At 37.8% G+C, this 21,966-nt stretch overlaps 1 protein-coding gene and 1 long non-coding RNA gene across 2 annotated transcripts in view; one reads left to right on the top strand and one right to left on the bottom strand.

Moving 5' to 3' along the window:
• nck2a (NCK adaptor protein 2a) overlaps positions 1–5,463 on the top strand; it is a 53,332-nt gene extending 47,869 nt beyond the window's left edge. Inside the window, exons 3-4 of the mRNA XM_055015035.1 lie at positions 1,379–2,151; positions 4,156–5,463. Of these exons, the coding sequence (XP_054871010.1) occupies positions 1,379–2,151; positions 4,156–4,350 (968 nt within the window). The 3' untranslated portion in view covers positions 4,351–5,463. The remainder of the gene's footprint in view (positions 1–1,378; positions 2,152–4,155) is intronic.
• Positions 5,464–15,487: 10,024 nt separating this feature from the next.
• The window catches only part of LOC129350031 (uncharacterized), an 11,826-nt gene continuing 5,347 nt past the window's right edge, over positions 15,488–21,966 (bottom strand). Inside the window, exon 3 of the long non-coding RNA XR_008603232.1 lies at positions 15,488–15,778. This is a non-coding gene — a long non-coding RNA (uncharacterized LOC129350031). The remainder of the gene's footprint in view (positions 15,779–21,966) is intronic.

Genomic DNA, 21,966 nt, shown 5'->3' with positions numbered 1-21,966 from the left:
GGCCCACAAGTTAATTGTTCTGGTTCAGTCTTATGGTTTTTATTGGCTTTGTCAACAGACGCAGGAGGCAGCTGTATTCAGATTAGATAAACCGACTGAAAGCCACTTGCACAGCACCAGACAAACAGAGTCTAGCTGGTGAACATGTTGGTGTACTTAGGGGACTGAAACAGCGCTGGAAAGATTGGATTTGTGTTTCTCAATGAATGCTAATGTTGCTGGTAGATGTGTAAATAAGCACACTGCAAAAACTCAAACTCTTACCAAGTCTGTTTGGTACAAATTAGGAGGTTACATGAAAGCAAAAACCTATTTTTGAGTGAAAAACTGCAATTTTTTTTTAGAAAAAAATGTCTTGGTAATATTTCTTGAAATAGGATATGATATCTAGAATATTGAGTTCTTAAAATTAGCTGGGAAAACTTATTTTAAGCTATATTTTACCAGGATTGTCAGGCTTAGGTGTCTTAAAATAAGCCAGACATGCTAAAAGAAATAGCAGTTTTTCACTCAAAAATAGATTTTTGCTTTCATGTAACCTCTTAATTTGAGATGTATTAACCCTCCTGTTGTTCTCATTTATGGGCACCAAAAAATATTATTTCCTTGTCTGAAAAAATCCAAAAATTCAGCAAAAAAAATTCCCCACATTTCTGAAAATTTGCTAAACCTTCAGAAAATTCCAATAATTTCTTAAAAGTTTCCCTTAACAAATTTATTTTTTTTAAAAATCCACCAAATTTGGCCAGAAAATTCTTGTAAATATTTTCAAAAAATGAGTAAAAATCTTCCAAAAAATTCAGTAAAATATCTAAAGTGATTCCATATATATCAGTAAAACTTCTAATATTTTCTTTAAGAACATTCACATAAAAATCAACCAAAATCCAGCAAACTGGATTTTGGTAGATTTTTATGTGAATGTTCTTAAGAAACATTTTTTAAAATATTTTTTTTCCTACCAAAAAATGCAAAAAAAAAAAAAAAATATCCAAAAAATTTAGAAAATGTGGACATCAGAAGTTTCACTGTGAAAATATATTTTTTCCACATTTTCAAACTTTAAAACGGGTTAATTTTGACCTGCAGGACGACACGAGGGTTAAACTTATTTTGAGTTTTCTTGTAAAATTCAACTCAAAACAACATAATTTCCAGATTGTTTGACTTAACAAGATATTTCAGATGCATTGTCTTAAAACAAGTCCCTCCATCTGCTGAAATGTCTCTTGTTAAGTGAATTTATCTTAAATCAAGTGGGATGAGACATTTTGACTAAAAATAAGACAAACAGACTTGGTAGGATTTAGAGTTTTTGCAGTACATGTTTGCCAGCATCTGTGTCGGGATTCGCTTTTGTTTCTGTTCAATGGCGCAGGTTTGGGGAAAACTAAGAGGAAGACGAGTGCCCGTGATGCTTCCCCGACGCCCAGCTCGGACACGGAGTTCCCCTCCAACGGCAGCGGGGGCGGAGGAGGCGGAGGAGCCGCGGAGAGAATCTACGACCTCAACATCCCTGCCATGGTGAAGTTCGCCTACACAGCAGAGAGGGACGACGAGCTGACCCTGTTCAAGGGCTCCCGGGTGACCGTGATGGAGAAGTGCAGCGACGGCTGGTGGCGGGGCAGCCAGGCGGGCCGGGTGGGCTGGTTCCCCTCCAACTACGTCCAGGAGGAGCTCGGAGGGGCGGACGACCGAGGGGAAGGAGATTCCTCACAGGGCTACCAGGGAGGCTCTCAAGGAACTTTGCTGGCCAACGGGCGAGCAGGCGGCCGCAGCCCGGTCCTCCATCTGGTCCAGACCCTCTACCCCTTCAGCTCCGTGACAGAGGAGGAGCTGAACTTTGAGAAGGGAGAGGTCATGGAGGTGGTGGAGAAGCCGGAGAACGACCCGGAGTGGTGGAGGTGTAAGAACTCGCGTGGCATAGTGGGACTGGTACCTAAAAACTATGTGATGGTGCTGGACGAGCGGCCCGGCCCGCCCTCCTCCACGTCGAGCTCCCCACAGAACCGCTTCATGGCTCCGGCTCGCTCAGGGAGGTTCGCCGGGAGGGACTGGTACTACGGCAGCATCACCAGACACCAGGCCGAGTGCATCCTCAACGAGAGAGGAGAGGAGGGCGACTTCCTCATACGAGACAGCGAGTCGTCGGTGAGTCAGCGGGGTGAAATCACGACAGAGTGGCATTCTGGAGGCTGGGAAACACTGGGGGGAAAGAAGATTTAATGAATCCTAGTAGAAAAAAAGAGAGTACAGTCCCAAAATAGTCGTTCCTGCATGGCACAGTCTGGACCCACATTTTTCACACAGTTTTAATAACGTTGAAGAGCTGACTAAGGGATTAAAAAAAGTTCTGGCTGTGAGTGAATATGACACTTTTATCAATCAGCTCACTCCTACTTTCCACAGAATTTAGAAATGACTTTTAGGAGCAGCTGATAAGGAATCACAGGCCAACTCCCGGGTGCTCTCAGAGCAGGAACAGCCAGACGGATACAAGGATGTCACCTTTGAAAAAACCTCCTAGGGGTTGTAATTTTCTTGATTGATCTGTCAGCGGTTTTGCCTTTGGAGCCAAAGTGATTCTACTTTTGTGTGGCATTTAGTTACATAAAACTAGGAAAAACGAAGAATCATTGGTAGGAATAACTGGAGCTTTAACCCCCCTGTTGTCTTCACTTATGGGCACCCAAAAAAACATTTCCTTTTCTGAAAGAAATCCAAAAAATCAGCAAAAAAAATTCCGCAAATTTCAGAAAATTTGCAAAACCTTCAGGAAAAAAATTCCAAGAATTCCTTAAAAGTTTCCCTTAAAAGTTTTATTTTTTTTAAAAAATCCCCCAAATTTGGCAAGAAAATATTTTCAAAAAAATAGTAAAAATCTTCCAAAAAAATCCTAAAAATATCTAAAGTGATTCCATATATATCAGTAAAACTTCTAATATTTTCTTTAAGAACATTCACATAAAAATCAACCAAAATCCAGAGAAATTCGCTGGATTTTGGTTGATTTTTTTGTGAATGTTCTTAAGAAATATTTTTAATATTTCTTTTTTTCCACCAAAAAATGCTAAAAAAATAATCCAAAAAATGTTGAAAATGTGGACATCGGAAGTTTCACTGTGAAAATATGTTTTTTTCCCCACATTTTCAAACTTTAAAACGGATCAATTTTGACCCACAGGACGACACGAGGGTTAAACAAATAGTTTCAGCTCCAATTCCTAAATTTTCCATTTAATTTCTTTTTAAAATTGTGGTGAAATAGCAGTATAATTAGCTGGAACTGACAACAAAGGAAAGCTAAGTTAGAGAAGGGAGGACATTCTGTTGCTAGCAGGAGTTTTTAAAAAAATAAATATATATCTAAATGCTGCTTCAGATCATCCAGAAGGTGCTCAGTTCTGTCACTGTACTGCAGCCATCTGGGCTCAACTTTTAACCAAAGTAATATGTGTGAAATTTAGTAGTTCAGTTCCAAATAAATTTAACAAACAAGCTTGTATTCTTCCAGGCATGTTCAGAAATACAAAAAAATACTCAACTTTAAAGAATAATTTGTATGTTATATAATATATTTAGTTATATATATAGTTATATAATATTTTCAGTTGCAAAAGTTTACTATCCCAGTTCTTAAAATGGAATCTTTACTGAATAATCCATAAACTAAAAATATGGACTGTTTTTTTTTTTTTTTTTTTTTACTACTACTGTATACAAGATGTTTCCTACATCACTCGGATTTTATTCTGAGTTTTTATGAAATGCAGATGTCACACTTTCATGTCACATTTGTATAAGGTGCCTATTAGTCTGGATTTGGCTTCAAAAGTAGTTCAATCCTCCTCACAGGTGCACAACCTATACTAGGATTTTAGGTGACCTCAGGGGAACTTTCCACTTTGAAAAGTCTTCTCGTGTAAAACTCTAAAACCCCAACACATCTGTGAGCAGAGAAGGATTTATAGTTTTGGCACAGGAGTAAAATTAAAAGGTGTTTTCTGTTGTGATTGGTCACAAAAGACCAAAATTTCACATGTTGCAGTTTGACATCTGTGAGCTCAGATGTGTAATTCTGAGAATCTGCTGCCACCTGCTGGAGGAACACAGTCTGTCATGTTTCTAACAGCCGTCTCCCTCTTTGTTTTCCAGCCCAGTGACTTCTCGGTGTCTCTGAAGGCGGTGGGTAAGAACAAACACTTTAAAGTGCAGCTGTCAGACGGAGTGTACTGTATCGGCCAGCGCAGGTTTAACTCCATGGATGAACTTGTGGAGCATTACAAGAAAGCCCCCATCTTCACCAGCGAACACGGAGAGAAGCTGTACCTGGTCAAAGCGCTGCTGTAATTCACACATCCTCACACCTACACTGGATCTCATACACCACCACACACACACACACACACACACACACACACACACACACACACACACACACACACACACACACACACACACACACTCTCTGTCATACACACTACACACACACACACCATTGTAATGCCGCTCCCTGACTGTCTTAACTCAAGCCTTAGCTCTGGACCCTCTCGCTGTGGCGTCTGGAACACATCCAGATCCTCCATCACACCGTCTCCCTCCGGCAGGTGAAACTTTTTTCTCTTCAATCGAGCAGCGAAGCACTGTGTCTGGAAATACCCACAATCCTTCACGTGCAGCGCAGTGCAACACCCGCCTCCCTTCCTCCCTCCCCTGGATGTGCGAACGTGCAGTGACCATATCTGCTGCTAACAGAACGCCCGAGGCCTTGTTGGAGGTGGAGCTCTTCTTCTGATGTCATCCATAACGTCCATTTACTAGCACGCACATTCTAAGTTACACCACTGCTCTTAATCCATGCAGGAGAACAGATGTTTCCTCTAACCTCTGTGGGACCTAACTCTGCCGTTGTCCTGTCAACCTGCTGGCCATCGTTTTATTTCTTGTTCACTTGTTTCTTGTTAGTGAGTTTTGTTTGTTTAAAAGCTCATATAATTCCTCTCTAGGGGTTAAATTTTTTTTTCACAAAGTGACCAGATCCACTCTCTTGCCTTTTTCTCCTAATTTCCACCATTCCTCTACATGATTTTACCTCCCCATGTTTTTTTTTCCTTCCCTTGTCACTTTTTTCAAATTCCTCTCCACGGATCCAGTGATGATACTCCAAAGCTACACACAACACTTCCTGTAATATTTCTAACAAGGCAGTAGGGGAGGGGAGCATTAATGCAATAGGGGAGACCTCTAATGTCCTGTAGAGTTTGAATGTTTATCTGTGTAACCAAATGTGCCACCCTGTACCCATTACTGCTGGCTCCAGGTCTGCACTGCCTCACTATACTTGGCATCCGTTCATGGCTCTGTGCTCATGCTTTATATCGTGTCACGTTGAACATCTTCTGGTTCTGTTCTCCAGTATGTGTCTATACTGACTGAAGAATAATAAAAACCTTTTTTTGGTAACACGTTTGAGTAACTACACTTGATCTGCTCCTGAGAATGAATGCAGTTATAGGGGAAAAAAAGTACCTCCTCTGACATAGTATTTGTTAAAAATGATTATCTTTGGGAATATTGTAATTACAAAGAATTTTGCAGGAATTATACAAACACACAAATTATTGACTGATTGATTGAGACCCCAGTAAATACTAGGAAGGAGTGACCTGAAGCTCTACAGTTAAAAACTGCAAATTCTTTCACAGGTTAACAAATAAATTACAAAACTATTCCAGGTATTTGATAAACACCTCCTCCAATCACAGCATTAGGCAGGAACCCTCTATAACAGAGGAGTCAAATTCATCTTAGTCCAGGTTCCACATTCAGCCTAGTCTGATCTCCAGTGGACCGGACCAGTAAAACCACAGCAGAATGACCTAGAAATAACCACAACTGCTAATGGTTCCTTTGTTTTACTACAAAAAAGTTCACATTTAAGGAATTATCTTTTTGCAAAACATCATGAACAACCTGAAATTTCTTAGAAAAATAGATAAAAATTCAACAACATCCAGCCTCAGTTCATCATTTCCACATTACAACTTCCAGATCACAGAGTGTCTACAAAGGAACACAACATTTAGTCACAGCTATCTGGAACTGAATGGTATAGTATTTTACTTTGATCAGTATGACAAAACTCAGATAAAAAAGGACAAAAACAGGACAAAATATTAGAAAAATGACAAAAATGAGACACAAAATGACCAAAACGAGATACAAAACGACAAAAAATGAGACAAATGATGCAAAACAAAGCAAAAATTCGACAAAAAAATTACAAAGCAACAAGAAAATGGACATGTTACAAAAACGAGACCAAAAATTACATGATTGACACAAATGAGACAAAAAAATGACAAAAGTGAGAAACAAAATGACAAAAAAAATAGACAACACATGCGAGACAAAAAGGAAACACAAAATGACAAACAATGAACAATCTACTATTTTACTTTATGATCAAAACAACTTGTCATGGTGTGGGAATTATTTTAAATTTACAGTTTTACAAATTTACAGTCTTTACCAAGTTGTCCTGCGGGCCGGATTGGACCCTCTGTAGGGCCAGTTTTGGCCTGCGGGCCGCATGTTTGACACCCCTGCTCTATAATGACATTTTAGACTAGAAATAAAATTTGACAAGGTGTGTTTCCCCCCCCTCCAAGCCTTTAAAAAAACCAAAACTTTCTGCAAAAGTAGAAGAACTTTGTGTTCATCTGCCCTGGTGTTAGTGTTAGCATTTGTTAGCAAGCCTGGCTAACCGGCTGGAAGTGAAATCAAGGATAATTTGTTTTCAAAATTACTTTGAGCTGTCATTGTACTCTGCAGAAATGAAACGGGCATCAGAACAGTGACTACGTGGACTTAGGTGGCAGTCAAGAAACCAAATGCACACTCATCCAGTTTTAACTAAAAGTCTAGTCCTACCAAACGTCTCCTCTTTATTTCGCCATGTGCATCTGTTTACCAATGGAAGTGTTGATCATGGGGTCCTCAGCTTTTATATGATATATCTGAATGTTATTGAGCATTGTTATTTAATTCTTGTCTCCACTGTATGTATATATTCAAAGTAAGAAGAGGTGCATATATGAATCATTCAGATCCAGCTATGGTACTGTATCACCGACAACGTGATGAGAATTGAGATACTTTTGTTCAATAAAAATTTTTGAAGAATACTAAAACGACGTGTGATTGGATTAATGTCCGGCTGCTTCATTCCATCAGTTCATAGCAGAGTCAGTGAAAACTGTGTGTTTGATAGTGTGGATGTGGTTTCAGAAGATGTGCCAGCCAGGGGTGGATCCAGATTCATTGTAGTGGGGGGGGCACGGGGGGGACAACAGATATTTTGGGGGGCCACCAAAAAGTTATAAGAAAAAATGAAAGCTGCTACCGACCTCTCCCTTTTACAAAGTATTTTTCATGTTTGTTTTTTTTGGCTCTTTAACCCAATAGGAAAGCTGTATATGACTTTAACAAAAGCTGCCTGAGAGTTTACAGGTTTTTATGTTAGATTTCTTCAGTAATTTAATGAGAGTTATCAACAAAAATCAAGTGTTCATTTGATGAACTTCATTTCCTAAAACATCCAGAATTGGAGCTCATATCTTTGGCAGCTGTAAAGTTTCTGTTCCTTCAAAGTTCACAACACAATGAATGAATTCCTAAAACACTCAATGCTGGAGAGCGTTTGATGCTGAAGCAGTGATCAGTTTTTCTGTTTCTTCTCTGGAGATGCATAATGAGGGACGTCTGCAGAGACTGAGAAAGAGTCTCACCACATCCTGACATGAGGAAAAAGACTTTATTGAAGACTACAATGAGAAAAACTATCAGACAGCAGACGGCTGCATTCAAGATGAGCTCTGAACATTTGATCTGGAACAGGAATTCAATAACGGCAGCATGAGCTTCATTTCAGTCTGTAGCTGCTGAATTCATGGATGAATCATCTGGCACTAGAGAGGAAGACCATCAAACATCCATGTCAGCTGATGGAGGTCCAAGAGTCTCACCCAACAAACAACCTACAGAGTGAAGACCTCCAATCTGATTGGACGGCCTCCTATTCAGCCACACGTGTGAACAAATGCGTCTAAGTTGATTTGTTTTCTAAAATAAATCTAGTTTGAGTCCTAATCTATGCCTGTGTGTTTGCTTCTTTACACCGCTGTTAACAGTTTAGGCTGTTAGATTGTTCCAGATAAGACAAGTACAAGATACTTCAGAGCCGTTCTACCAGGAGCCTGACAGGAAGAACTCCAACAGCTACTGAATGTTCCTGTGGTCCCCTCAAGGCTACAGGAGGAGCCCTATGAGGACGAGCTGGTCCACCTGATGGTGGCCAGTCGCTGCGGTTCAAAGCCAACACCGACTACGTGGACTTCTACTGGACCACACGGAGGCCTTCAAACCGGACCAACAAGTTCACCGACTCGTGGGTCTGAGGACGCCGCCAAGCCTCGGTCCAGCCGGCCTCCTGTCTGTGGGTGTTTGAGTGCTGAGAGGTTTGTGGATGCATGTGAAAGTTCTGTGTTGAAACAGCAGCTTTTGACTCAGTAACACCGGGAAAAACCAAGAGCTCCTTTATTTGTGACTTCCACTGAAAAAACTGATGAAAATAAGTTTGCCAGGGTTCTGGCTGATAACAGATTATTAAATAATGAAAATAATCATTTAAATATTCCTTCAAACAATCCTTTTAGGTCTACATTTCCTTTAAACTGACTTCTTGGTATATGTACCAATATTTTGGGTGGAATATACCATTAAGCCCAATGTTCAAGGGTTCTTCTGGGAATTTACCATTAAACCAACCTTTTACGTAAATGTTCCAGGATGTTGGGTAGAATATACCATCAGATCAACCTTTTAGGTCTACATTGGAAGATTTTAGAGTAGAATATTACTCCAAACCATCCTTTAGGTCTACATTTAAGGTGGAATACTCCTTTACACCAAGATTTTTTGGTCTACATTGAAGGATTTTAGGTGGAATATTCCTTTGAACGAACTTTTTTATGTTCAAGGATGTTGGGTGGAATATACCATCAGACCAACCTCCAAGGTCTACAGTAGTGAATTTTAGGTGGAATATACCATTAAACTCACCTTTTAGGTCTACATTGGAGGATTTTAGGTGGAATTTTCATCCAAACCATCTTTTAGTCTACATGTAAGGATGTTTAGGATAGTATATTCTTCCAAACCAACTTCTCAGGTCTACATTTCAGGTGGAATATTCCTCCATACTAACTTTTTTGGTCTACATTGAAGGATTTTTTTTCTAAACCACCCTTTGGGGTCTACATTTGAGGTTTTAGGTGGAATATTCCTTTTAACCAGCCCCTCAGGTCTCTGAGGATTTTGGATGGAATACTCGGTTAAACCAACATTTTAGGTGCATGTCCAAGGATTTTTGGTGGAATGTTCCTTTAAGGTGGATGTGTGAGGACCTTGTAGGTGGAATACTTCCTGAAACCAACCTTTTAGGTCAACATTCAAAGATTTAAGGTGGAATATTCCTTTAAACTAACCTAAATTTCATGTTTTGATCATTATCAAGTGAGAAACCTCAATCCAGACTCCTCATAATGACGTTTGAGATTTATGCTGCTGTTATTTGTTTATTCCAGACTAAATGACAGAAATCCACAACTGTAATTTTATTTCAGGACTCGGTTATTAAATGTCAAAACAATGCATGTGACTCTAAAAACTCAACAGCTTTACAAATTCTAAGATTAAACTCTCCACAAGGATCCAAAATAAGTTGGACTTTTACATGAGAGCTTTAATTATTCTTCATCTACTTCCTGAAAAGTTTGGTCAATAAAAAAGACAAAAACTAACATTTTCAGCTGAACTAAAGACAGACTTTGTGACTTTTCTGCTCACATGTTGTGTTGTTGTAAACTTCCTCTTTCAAATAAATATCCTCCTAACCCCCTGGAGACCAGCATTTGTCCTGTTTTTGTGTTGCTCCTCTGCGACCCGAGACAGCCGGGTCCTAATATTTTTGGAGCAACACACAACACTATGACGTTTTTACAATGAGGGTTCTACTATGAAACCAGTTTGACATGTTCAGCCATTCTTTGTGTGAAAACTCAGAGATTTCAAGTATCGGAAGGTGGTTTTCAACTTTCTTTGTTAACTTTCTGCTTCAACTTTAAACTAAATTTCCTTGACTAAGCCAGCCCTCTGGACTTCCAGGAAGCTGTGTTCCTATTGGCTGTCCAGGTGGCTGCTTGGTGTTATCAGGAACACCTGAGCAGCTCAGTGTCTTCCTGCTTTGTTTAGCTGCAGACAAACATTTCCTCTGTTTCTCTTCACCACTGAGCTGGGTTTGGCTCCGTTGCTTAGTTTGTTATTTAGGCGTTGGCTTGCAGCTTCCAGCAGTAAAATAGACTTTAATGTGTTTCTTGGTGTGTTGTAGGGCTTTGTACTGGATAGTTGTCTTGGTAAATGTGGTTCTTTAGCCACAGTTAGCACATGGTGCTGATGTGTGCAGTGATTAGTGGATTTGGTGCAGGTGAGTTGTGTCTTTACCTTGGCTGTAGTGAGTCTTCAGAGGTTTTTGGTCAGACACATTCTGTATTCTTGTAGTGAACCAACGTTGGTTGTCCAGAAGGTAAGAGTTCCTGTCCTGATTCTCTGTTCTCAGAGGTTCTCTGGTAGGCTGCAGGAGACTTTAGTGTTTGGGTTGTGCTAGTTTGGTTTTTGTATGGTTTCATTTGGCCTACTATCTTGAGGCCCCTCCATGTGGTTTAGTGAGGTTTTCTGGAACAGTTCTACAAAGCAACCTGCAGCAGAAGAGACTTTGAGAGTTTTTAAGAAGTTCTGGAGACCTGACTTTAGAGCAGCAGAAACATTTGTCAGCAGTTTGAGCAGGAGAAGGTGAGCTTCAGAGTAGAAATGAGACAGAAACCTTCTTGACCCGTGTGGTGAGGTCCTGTACCAAGAGTTTGAGCAGGTTCTGAAGAGTCTGTAGTTCTTTGGTCTGAAAGCACAAGAAGAGTCGACTCATTAAAGGAGAAAACAGGAGATATTGTTGCTTCTTCTGTCGCTCTGAAGTTTCCTTAGACTGAATATCAAGTTTATGTTTTAAATGATTTCCCATGTGAGCCCAAGAAGACTTCAATAAACTCCCTCCATCCCCTGGACACAACATATTTTATTACCATGTTAAATCTTTTTTTAAAAATATATTTTTGAGTTTAATTGTAGTTTTGATCATAATTTTTTGTCTTTGCTTTAGTTTTGTCATCTGTGTGAAAGGTGCTAAACAAATAAAGTTGAACTGATAAACTGAATAATTGACTAACTCATGATTGTGACAACAGAAGTTTTTTCATTGTGATTTAAGGGTTTGTTTCATTTTTAAAGTTGGGGTTGAAATCTTGACAGAAAAAAAAGATTAAGGAAATAAACTATGTTAAAAAAGCAATTAAATCAAAGGAGAAAAACATTTAATACAATAAAACATTTTTTAAAAATTAAACATTAAATACAATTAAATTACATTAAACGGACAAAATATTTAATTAGATAATTAAACAAGATACAAAACATGCAATTATGAAATGAAACAAAAAATTTTTAAACAAGAATATTAAACATTAAAAATGAAATATTTTAGATAAACATTTAAAAAATACAATTAAACAAGAATATTAAACATTTTAAAAAATACGAACCATTTAATTAGATTAAACATTTAATTAAAAAAATTAAATGTTTAATTAGAAAATTAAATCTTAAAGACAATAAAACTTTAAATAGGAATTAAACAGAAAATACAATGAAGAATTTGAAAAGAAATTAAAAGAAAATTAAACATTAAAAGGTGGTAAAACATTAAAAAGAAAAACCTTAAAGATTTAATCAAAAAATTAAACACTGGGAAAGAAAAGGAAAATTTTCAAACAAGCCAATAAAACATTTAAAAAAAAAACAAAAAAATTCAAAAGACAAAACATTTGGAAATCAAATCAGACATTAGAAAAGAATAAAAGGTTAGAAAAGAGCAAAACTAAACATTTAAGAAGAATCAAACTAAAGACAAAACATTTTAAAAGACACCGGTTAAAGTTTAGAAGATCAAATTAAACAGAAGAGACAATAAAACGATGAAAAAGAGCAAAAACATAAAAGTCTTAAAGTGTTTTCTAGTCTGAAATGAAAACATCAAGTTGTTTCTTCAAACATTTCTTCTTTCTATGTTCTTGGTTTGATTGTGGACAGATTTACTAAGAACTCATTTCAGAAAACTGCTTCCCAGATAAAGTCTACTAGTAGTTGAAGGCATGGATCAAACTAATGTTACCTTCTGATCTCCACAAACTTTACTGTTCAGTGAAGAGAATCAAAATTTGTTGAGGATTTCTAATAAACCCACAGGTGAAGGTCCGAGAAGAACTCAGATGGATGATCTAAATGTGAAATCAAGACTCATGGTCACAAGTTTTCAGGCTTCTGTTAACCAGAAAGTTCAAACTAACAGAGAAGTACTGAGAAACTTTTAAAACTTCAGTCCTCAGACTGTCTAAAGGTTCAAACTAACAGAGAAGTACTGAGAAACTTTTAAGATTTCAGTCCTCAGACTGTCTGAAGGTTCAAACTAACAGAGAGCTACTCAGGAACTTAGAAGATATCAGTCCTTGGACTGTGTGAAAGTTCAATCTAACAGAGATCTACTGTGGGACTTAGAAAATTTCAGCCCTCAGACTGTGTGAAAGCTCAGGTCCTGAGGACTCGGGAGGTGTGGAGGCTTTGGAAAGTCTTGGAACTGAGGGTTCCACCCTCCAGCACAAAGGCTGAAGTCCAACCTCCTGAGAAAAATGGTTGAGTCGAGACACGAGTTAAAAAAAAACTCGAAAACGACAAAAAATAGATGACAAATGCGCAAAAAAAAGAAGAATTAGTATCTGAGCGTATAGCTCAGGGGATAAGAAGACGGACTACCAAGTGGAAGGTCGCAGGTTCAAGACCCACCACTGGCACTTTTCTTTCTTTGTCTTTGTCAGGATTATGATGAAAATTTAAGAAGAGTCTGGTCTTGAACCAGCGACCTGCAGCTCCATAGGCAAATCCTTAACTCACTGAGCTACAGATCAGATAAAAAGAAATAATTTCGTCGTCCCTTTGGCATCGTAGTTTCTGAAGTCACCACATGGGTGGAGCCAAGGCGGAGTCTGGGTGGAGTCAGGGCGGAGAGTAGGTGGGGAGGTGGGTGGCGGCCTCCCCCCTCTACTCCCCCACCTCCCCACACCACCCACCACACCTTCCCCCGCCCCACAAGTTCTTCGAGTCTCCACGAGTTCTTCGAGTCTCCACAGGCTTTCCAGAGTTTCTGGAGTTTCCACCAGGTCCGAGGCAGAACAAGTTGTCATGAAGAGGTGTTGAAGTTGGCCAGGATGGACTGACTTTTTTACAGCGACTAGAAGGAAGACCACTAGAAGAGCAGGTCTTTAACCACCATCCATAAAATCCATGGAGTCGCTCCAGAGAAATGAAAGAAGGTCAACTTTTATCAACCTCCATCCAGATGTTCAACTTCATATCTTTACTTGGAGATTTTTAGCACCACAAACCTTTAGTATCACACTTTATTATCATTTATTAGGACTTTAATGGAATCCACCTGCAGATTTACTTTTTGTTGACAAACTTTATTCTTGTTGTCGTGGGACTGCAGTATTTAAAACTCTTCCTTCTATTTGACCTCATGTTTATTAGTTTTAGGGGAGAAAGTTATTTCAATTGTCATGAGTCTCTTAAAAACCAAATAGTAAATTGGATTAGTCAAGAGGTTTAAATTTCTTACTTTGTCATATTTTAAATATGACCAAAAAATATCAAAATAAAGCGTCTTGAGACAATTTGACCTGCAATTGGCATTATATAAATAAAATTGAATTTAAATTGTATGTATCTTGTAATGGAGTAATTCAGACATATATGTTGGAAACACATTTTCTTTGTCCATTAATCTGTTGATTGTTTTCTGCACTAATTCATTTCTTGTTTTGGTTTATAAGATGTCAAACCCAAATATATTCAGTTTACTGTCATAAAACCCAAAAAGATTTACATTCATGATGCAGGAATCAGGCAGTTTTTCACTTTTTATCTTAGTTTAGTCAGAAAGATAGTTGATAATGTGTGAATTGTTGCAGCTTGTGAGCCGTAAAAGGTTTTAATCTTTGGGGCCGAGCGTCAAAAAACATTTAGAAACCAACATCAACAAAACACTCAAAGATCTGAACATCATTAAAGGGAAATCTAACTTTTGCATGACAATGTCTAATTAAAGGACATTTATTTCCAACGTAAATGTGTGATATTCATCCTCTGGAGCTTTCTCTTCACATCGTCTTCCACCTGGACTGGTTTGGTCAGGAGCATGTGCAACAAACATTTGAAAAACTGCACTTTAACATCAATGAATGACACTGAAGTTTAATCTAGTGATGGGACGAGACCTGAGTCTGGATGTGCTGCTCTGTCACTAACTCCTAAGTTTAGGGAAAGTTCAAACAAAACAGGGACAGTTCAGATAAGACTTGAGAATGAGCTTATTTTGAACAAAACATCTCAGACTTTCTGAGCTTCAGCACCTATAGCAAGATATTTTAACAACAAGCAACTCAAGAGATCCAGAAGTTGGAGAGAGTTAGCTTTAGCTGAGCCAAAGAAACATGTGGGGACGCTAACCTAGCAAACATTTCAGACTTTTCTCTGTGAATTCTGAGAAATAATTTCCTATTTAACGACAGAGCTACACATCTTAACTCAGTCTCATTAAAACAGACTCTAATTCAGTGTCATCCATCCATATTAAAGTGCAGTTACCAAAATGTTTGTTGCATGAGCTCCAACAAAACCTGTCCCAGGTAGAAGGCCACTTTGACAAACAGGAAGTGGACGATTCAAGCAGATTTATAGAAGGGGGACCCGGACTGTACTAAGTGTGGTCGAGTATGCAAGGGGTGTTTTTGTGGGGTTTTTAAGCTGATAATGATTATTAGTTGAGACATTTGGAGATATATTCATTTGCAGTAAATGAAAGTATTTAAAATTCTTGGAGTTAAACTTAGAAGAACACAAACTCTAACAGAAAACTTTGTTGATGCGTCTTTGTTTTTGTTTACAGATGAGTTAAAGGGAGTTTTATTCGTGACATATAACCAATCAAATCATCTCCAGCAAGACAGAGCGACCACAGGTTAGCATAAATGTTCAACAGCCAAAGTAGCAGCCATTTTTAAATGTATTTATTACATAAATCAGTAAAAAATAAAATACTGAATAATCAGTAAATTCGTCAGCCCACAATTACTACAGATTCTACAGTTGATGGTCTCTTTCCTTTGACTTATTATTTGTACAATATACGATGTATATGATGGCATTTTTCATACCAAAGGCTATACTATGATGTTTTCTAAGAGACATACCATGCTACTCTGTTTGTTTTGCCACTAGGCCACTGCACTCCTCCTCTGTTGTTTTCTGGATTGTACTCAGCTGCATGCCTTCGTCCACCCGGCCTCCGTTGACTCGTTCCGCCTGCCGTCTCTGGAGCTGAAGCTGGATTGGAACAGACCAAAGTACAGTCCAAACACGATGCCAGCTGCCTCTCAAAAGGCTCCTTCATCTGGCAGGTGGCGGCACTTCTTCTGAGGGGAAGCTGAGCTGGCCCAGCAGAACTTTGGAGATGTGTTCCAGTGGTTGGTGGATGTGTAGGGAGATAGAGAGGGACCTTTGACTGTTCAGAAAGGAAAACAGGAAACCCATTGGTAATTTTAGTTTAGGGTATGTTTTTAGGCTTGAAGAGGTGAACAGGAAGAGTTTTTTTTTGTATTGATTATCTTTTACATTGTTCCTGGTTGGAATGCCCATCAATGTCAAACATGAAGTTAAGTTTTAGTTCTGTTTATTTATTTTTATTTTACTAACACCCATTTGCTTTTAACCCCCTCACATGTTGTGTTGTTGTAAACTTCCTCTTTCAAATAAATACTCATCTAACCCTCTAGAAACCGGCGTTTGGACTGTTTTGGTGTTGCGTTTTTTGAGCCACATACTATACTATGACGTTTTTAAGGGCGACATATATACTATGACATTTTTAGAGCGACATGCTATTCTATGACGTGTTTAGAGCGACATGCTATACTATGCCGTTTTTTGGACGACATACTATACACTGACGTTTTTTGAGCGACATGCTATACGTTGACGTTTTTTGCACAACATGCTATACTATGACATTTTTAGAGCGACATGCTATACTATGACGTTTTTAGAGCGACATGCTAAAGTATGATGGTTGTTGGACCAAAGGCTATACTATGACGTTTTTTAGAGCGACATGCAATACTATGAGGTTTTTTGGAGCAAAGGCTATACTATGATATTTTTAGAGCGACATGCTATACTATGACGTGTTTAGAGCGACATGCTATACTATGACGTTTTTTGGACGACATACTATACAATGACGTTTTTTGAGCGACATGCTATACGTTGACGTTTTTTGGACAACATGCTATACTATGACATTTTTAGAGCGACATGCTACACTATGACGTTTTTTGAGCCATATGCTACACTATGAAGTTTTTTGGGCGACATGCTATACTATGACGTTTTTCGAGCGACATGCTATACTATGACGTTTTTTTGGACCAAAGGCTATACTATGACCTTTTTTTGGCGACAAGCTATACTATGAGGTTTTTTGGAGCAAAGGCTATACTATGACATTTTTAGAGCGACATGCTATACTATTACGTTTTTAGAGCGACATGCTAAAGTATGATGGTTGTTGGACCAAAGGCTATACTATGACGTTTTTAGAGCGACATGCAATACTATGAGGTTTTTTGGAGCAAAGGCTATACTATGATATTTTTAGAGCGACATGCTATATTATGACGTGTTTAGAGCGACATGCTATACTATGACGTTTTTTGGACGACATGCTATACTATGACGTTTTTAGAGCGACATGCTATACTATGATGTTTTTAGATCGACATGTTATAGTATGACGTTTTCAGAGCGACATGCTATGCTATGACGTTTTTAGAGCGACATGCTATACTATGAAGTTTTTAGAGCGATATGCTATACTATGAAGTTTTTAGAGCGACATGCTATATTATGACGTTTTTTGAGCGACATGCTATACGATTACGTTTTTTGGACCAAAGGGTATACTACGACGTTTTCGAGTGACATGCTATACTATGACGATTTTAGAGCGACATGCTATACTATGACGTTTTTAGAGCGACATGCTATACTATGACGTTTTTAGAGCGACATGCTATACTTTGGTGATTTTAGAGTGACATACTATACTATGACGTTTTTAGAGCGACATGCTATACTATGACGTATTTAGATCGACATGTTATAGTATGACGTTTTCAGAGCGACATGCTATGCTATGACGTTTTTAGAGCGACATGCCATACTATGAATTTTTTTTAGAGCGATATGCTATACTATGAAGTTTTTAGAGCGACATGCTACACTATGATGTTTTTTGGACCAAAGGCTATACTATGACGTTTTTAGAGCGACATGCTACACTATGACATTTTTTGGACCAAAGGCTATACAATGACGTTTTCAGAGCAACATGCTATACGATGACGTTTTTAGAGTGACATGCTATACTATGACATTCTTAGAGCGATATGCTATACTATGACGTTGTTAGAGCGACATGCTATACTCTGACGTTTTTAGAGCGACATGGTATACTATGACGTTTTTTGAGCCACATGCTATACTATGAAGTTTTTTTGGACCAAAGGCTATACTATGACATTTTTAGAGCGACATGCTATACTCTGACCTTTTTAGAGCGACATGGTATACTATGACGTTTTTAGAGCGACATGCTACACTATGACGTTTTTTGAGCCACATGCTATACTATGAAGTTTTTTTGGACCAAAGGCTATACTATGATGTTTTTAGACCAAAGGCTATATATGTGTTTTTAGACCAAAGGCAATACTATGACGTTTTTAGACCAAAGGCAATACTCTGACGTGTTTTGGACAACATGCTATACTATGATGTTTTTTGGACGACATGCTATGCTGTGACGTTTTTTGGACCAAAGGCTATACAATGACATTTTTAGAGCGACATGCTATACAATGACATTTTTTGAGCGAATGCTATACTATAACGTTTTTAGAGCGACATGCTATAGCATGATATTTTTGGACGACATACTATGGTATGACATTTTTTGGACCAAAAGATATACTATGTTTTTAGAGCGACAGGCTATACCATGATGTTTTTTGGACAACATGCTATACGATGACGTTTTTTTGGGTGACATGCTTATACTATGACCTTTTTTTGGACCAAAGGCCATACTATGATGTTTTTAGAGCGACATGCTATCCTATGACGTTTAGACGTTTGTTGGGTGACACTCCATACTATAGGCTTTTTAAATTGACATATTACTATGACGTTTTTTTGTTTGAGTTTTTTTTTGTTTTTTAGCAATATATAAGAATTTGAACAGTTTTAAAAATTAGTATACTTTTACTTGTACAATGAAATATTATTCTAGGGCATTTTTTAGACGACATATACTGTGATGTTTTCTTGAAAAACATACTATTTTGACAATATACTGCACTATGACGTTTTTGAACCACATATCATACATGACAATTTTAGGCAACATCCTATTTTGCACTTTTTGAACCACATAATAATCAGTTGGGTTTTTTTGCCAACATGCTATACTATGAACTACAGGCCATACTATGTTATTCTTGAAAAGTATACTATACTTTGACATTTTCTGAACTACATCCTATACTATGGCGTTACACACAGAGTGCTTTGGTTACATGTTGATTTATAATCTAGATTTTTTTCTGTTTTGTTTTTTGACGGGATTATCACAGACCTGACCGTGAACACCGTTGACACCCACCTGAGGGAGACGCTGCCTAAGATCTCAAGGCTGCTTGGTCGTGGTCTTTCTGGTCCTGCTCCAGAACGCCTTCATCAACTACTTCTTTGAAGAGGCCCTCAGATGCTGCAATCTCCTCTGACCTTAAGGAGGAACTGCTACTTTCACTCTGTAACGAGACGGCGGTTATTTTAAAGACCCAGATCCCGGCGGCTTGGAATGAAAGTTTAACATCCATCAAAACGGAACTACAGACAGTTAAATCTGAGCTGTCGGTCAGTATTTCAAACATCAAGTCCGACCTGGCTGCCCTAAAGCACGCTGTGGGTGAACAGAAACTTCACTCTCCACATCACCGTCGACATTGTCACACTCCAAAACAGAGCACCTGTCTGCTGAACTTTTAAAAGTGGACTATAAATGTGAAGAATGTGAGCAGCAGCAGACTGTGAGCAGCAGAACAGATGTGATCAGAAAGAAGTCATTTTTTTTTTCTTTTCTTTCTGGTTGACTTGATGCTGTCAGATGCAGATGTTGGAGCTGATTCTGATCTTTCAGGATAAAAAGCTGCTTTTCCTTCACAGACTTTTCAGGAAATTATTCTCTCAGGATTTCTCTGCTATTTATATTTTTATTATCTGTGATTATTTCATTATTTCTTTATTGTAAAATAAAGTTTGAGGCACAAAGACTCATTTAGTCATTTTAATCCTGAAATCTTTGATGTAGCAGAACTAAACTTCCATTTTGCTTCTTGTACTTCTGATACTAGAACTAAACGTATCTTCAACACGGATCATCTGCTTTTAATGAATCAGCAGCAACATCACAACAACAAATGAGACAATTTTCAACAAATTAATGAAACTGATGTCATTTAAAAACTATCAGTCTGTTTTAGTGTCAAATTAAAGCTGATTACTGACAACTAGAACATTAACGTTACTGTTTTAATCACATTTAAGTTTCCTGAACGTTACATTAATGTCAACCAGCCACAGTTTTATGAACTTAATGAACCACATTACAGGAAACACAACACACTTCAGCTGTTTACATGAAACTCAACACAAACATCGTTAGCTTAATGCTACGTTAGCTTTAATCAGGCTACGACTGAGCAGCTAGCTCGGTTAGCATGGCTAACATTAAGCTAATATTTACTATGCTAACTTTCTTCTCTGGTCAACACACACTGAAACAAAACTCCACCAACATCTGGAGTGCATGGCACACATTACATCTGACACTAAAGCTGCATATAAAGTGCATTAAAAGCGGCACCGATACGAAAATAAACATTTACTTACCGAACTATCAGAGTCCTTTCAGTGTCTGCTGGTAGAATCAGCCGAAGGTAGAAAAACTGGTTAAAAACAAGCCAACGGCAGGAAAACTGTCTGTGGAAAATGTTGTGCTGCTGCACCGATAAATAAACCCAACAGTTATTATATCAGAATTAATCCAAACGAGGAGAGCAGAGTCTCTGCTGCCTCCTCCATAGGACCTGTCAATCATTCCAGACCGGACTGTCAATCAAGTAGTCCCCGCCCCTGGCTTCGCAAAACTTTAACGCTCTATAAAAAAAATCAATATTGATTTATTTTAAGATCGGCCACCTGATCTCTCGTTTTGACCATGAAAACTCACGAAAAAAATTTATGTACAGTCTTTGCACCACTCTGTTTGGCTCCACACTTGCTGATGACCACTTCCGGTCTCAGAAAATGAAAAACTGACCTTTTGTCGATTCTGTCTCTTACTGATTTTACTTTCTTGTTATTCTAAATATAAAACGAAAATCAAAGCATTTTTAAAAATCGTATATCCCTTTTTGATCATGAAAAGGAAAAACGCCTTGTATTTCAATTTTAATTTTTGTATTTTAAAACGAAAATCAAATAACCATTCGTTTTTTGTTTTTCAATACCCGTTTCAGAACGGAAAATCAAATTACCAGATCCATACACGGACCTGTGAGCCATGTATATAATTTAATAAAAAATTATCTTTATTTATAGGATATTTTTACAAGTTACAAAGTGCTTCACAGTGCAGCACAATAAAACAAGACAAGTCCTGAAATCGCAGCTTAATTTAACTTTAAAATACAGATTAAATACAACATGGTGTATGAAAACAATAGGCCAACAACCAACTATTTTTTTTGAAAGACGGCTTAAACAACAATAAAAAAATAAATAAAATCAGTTGAAAGTAAGCTGTAAGAAGCCTGAAACACATAATTGACTCAGCCAACTTCATATCTTCTGATTTCAAAGTCATGCCTTAGAAGTAATCTGTAAAATATTAATAATCTATCCTAAAACCTGCTAAAGGCCAGTATAAAGAGGCTTTAACTGGAGTGGCATGCTTGTGTTTCTTGGTCCTGGCTATAACAAAGACTTCAAAGCAGTATTTAAAGTTGTTGCAACATTTACGATGCTATAAAAAGTGTTCAACCTTGATATGTAGGTTTCCCCTTTTTATTGTTTTTTCAACCTTGAGTCATTGTTTTTTCAATTGGGCATTTCACAAGATTTTACAACAACAAAAGACTGCTTTCACGTCAAAATGAAAACAGTTCTACAAACTGATGTCAATTATTTTAAAAACTCAAATGTAAAATACAGAAATATAGGCAATGGAAGTGCTGCTTGCATGTTAAGGCATCAATAAAACAGTATAAAATGATATATTCTGGTACTAGATGATGTTGAATGATAAAAAATGAAACTACTCATGCTGTTACATTAGGCTTTAAATGAAGATTTTGATTTATATGAGAAAGGCAACATCTCATGAATCTGATTTAATATGTCACAATTTTGGAACACGCACTGGGTATTTTATTTGAATCATTTCTGTCTGAAATGACAGCCCCCTATTCTAAAATATTAGTCTGTTTATGCTGAATTAATAACTATGCAAATTCAATTATACTTTGTTGTAGTTTGCCTTTTCCAAACGCTTTTTACTCAGTATTT

The sequence above is a fragment of the Amphiprion ocellaris genome, chromosome 11 (genome assembly GCF_022539595.1).
Source record: "Amphiprion ocellaris isolate individual 3 ecotype Okinawa chromosome 11, ASM2253959v1, whole genome shotgun sequence".
Taxonomy (NCBI): Eukaryota; Metazoa; Chordata; class Actinopteri; family Pomacentridae; genus Amphiprion; species Amphiprion ocellaris.
Note: the sequence above shows the minus strand (reverse complement) of the source record. Positions and strands in the feature narration are given on the sequence as shown.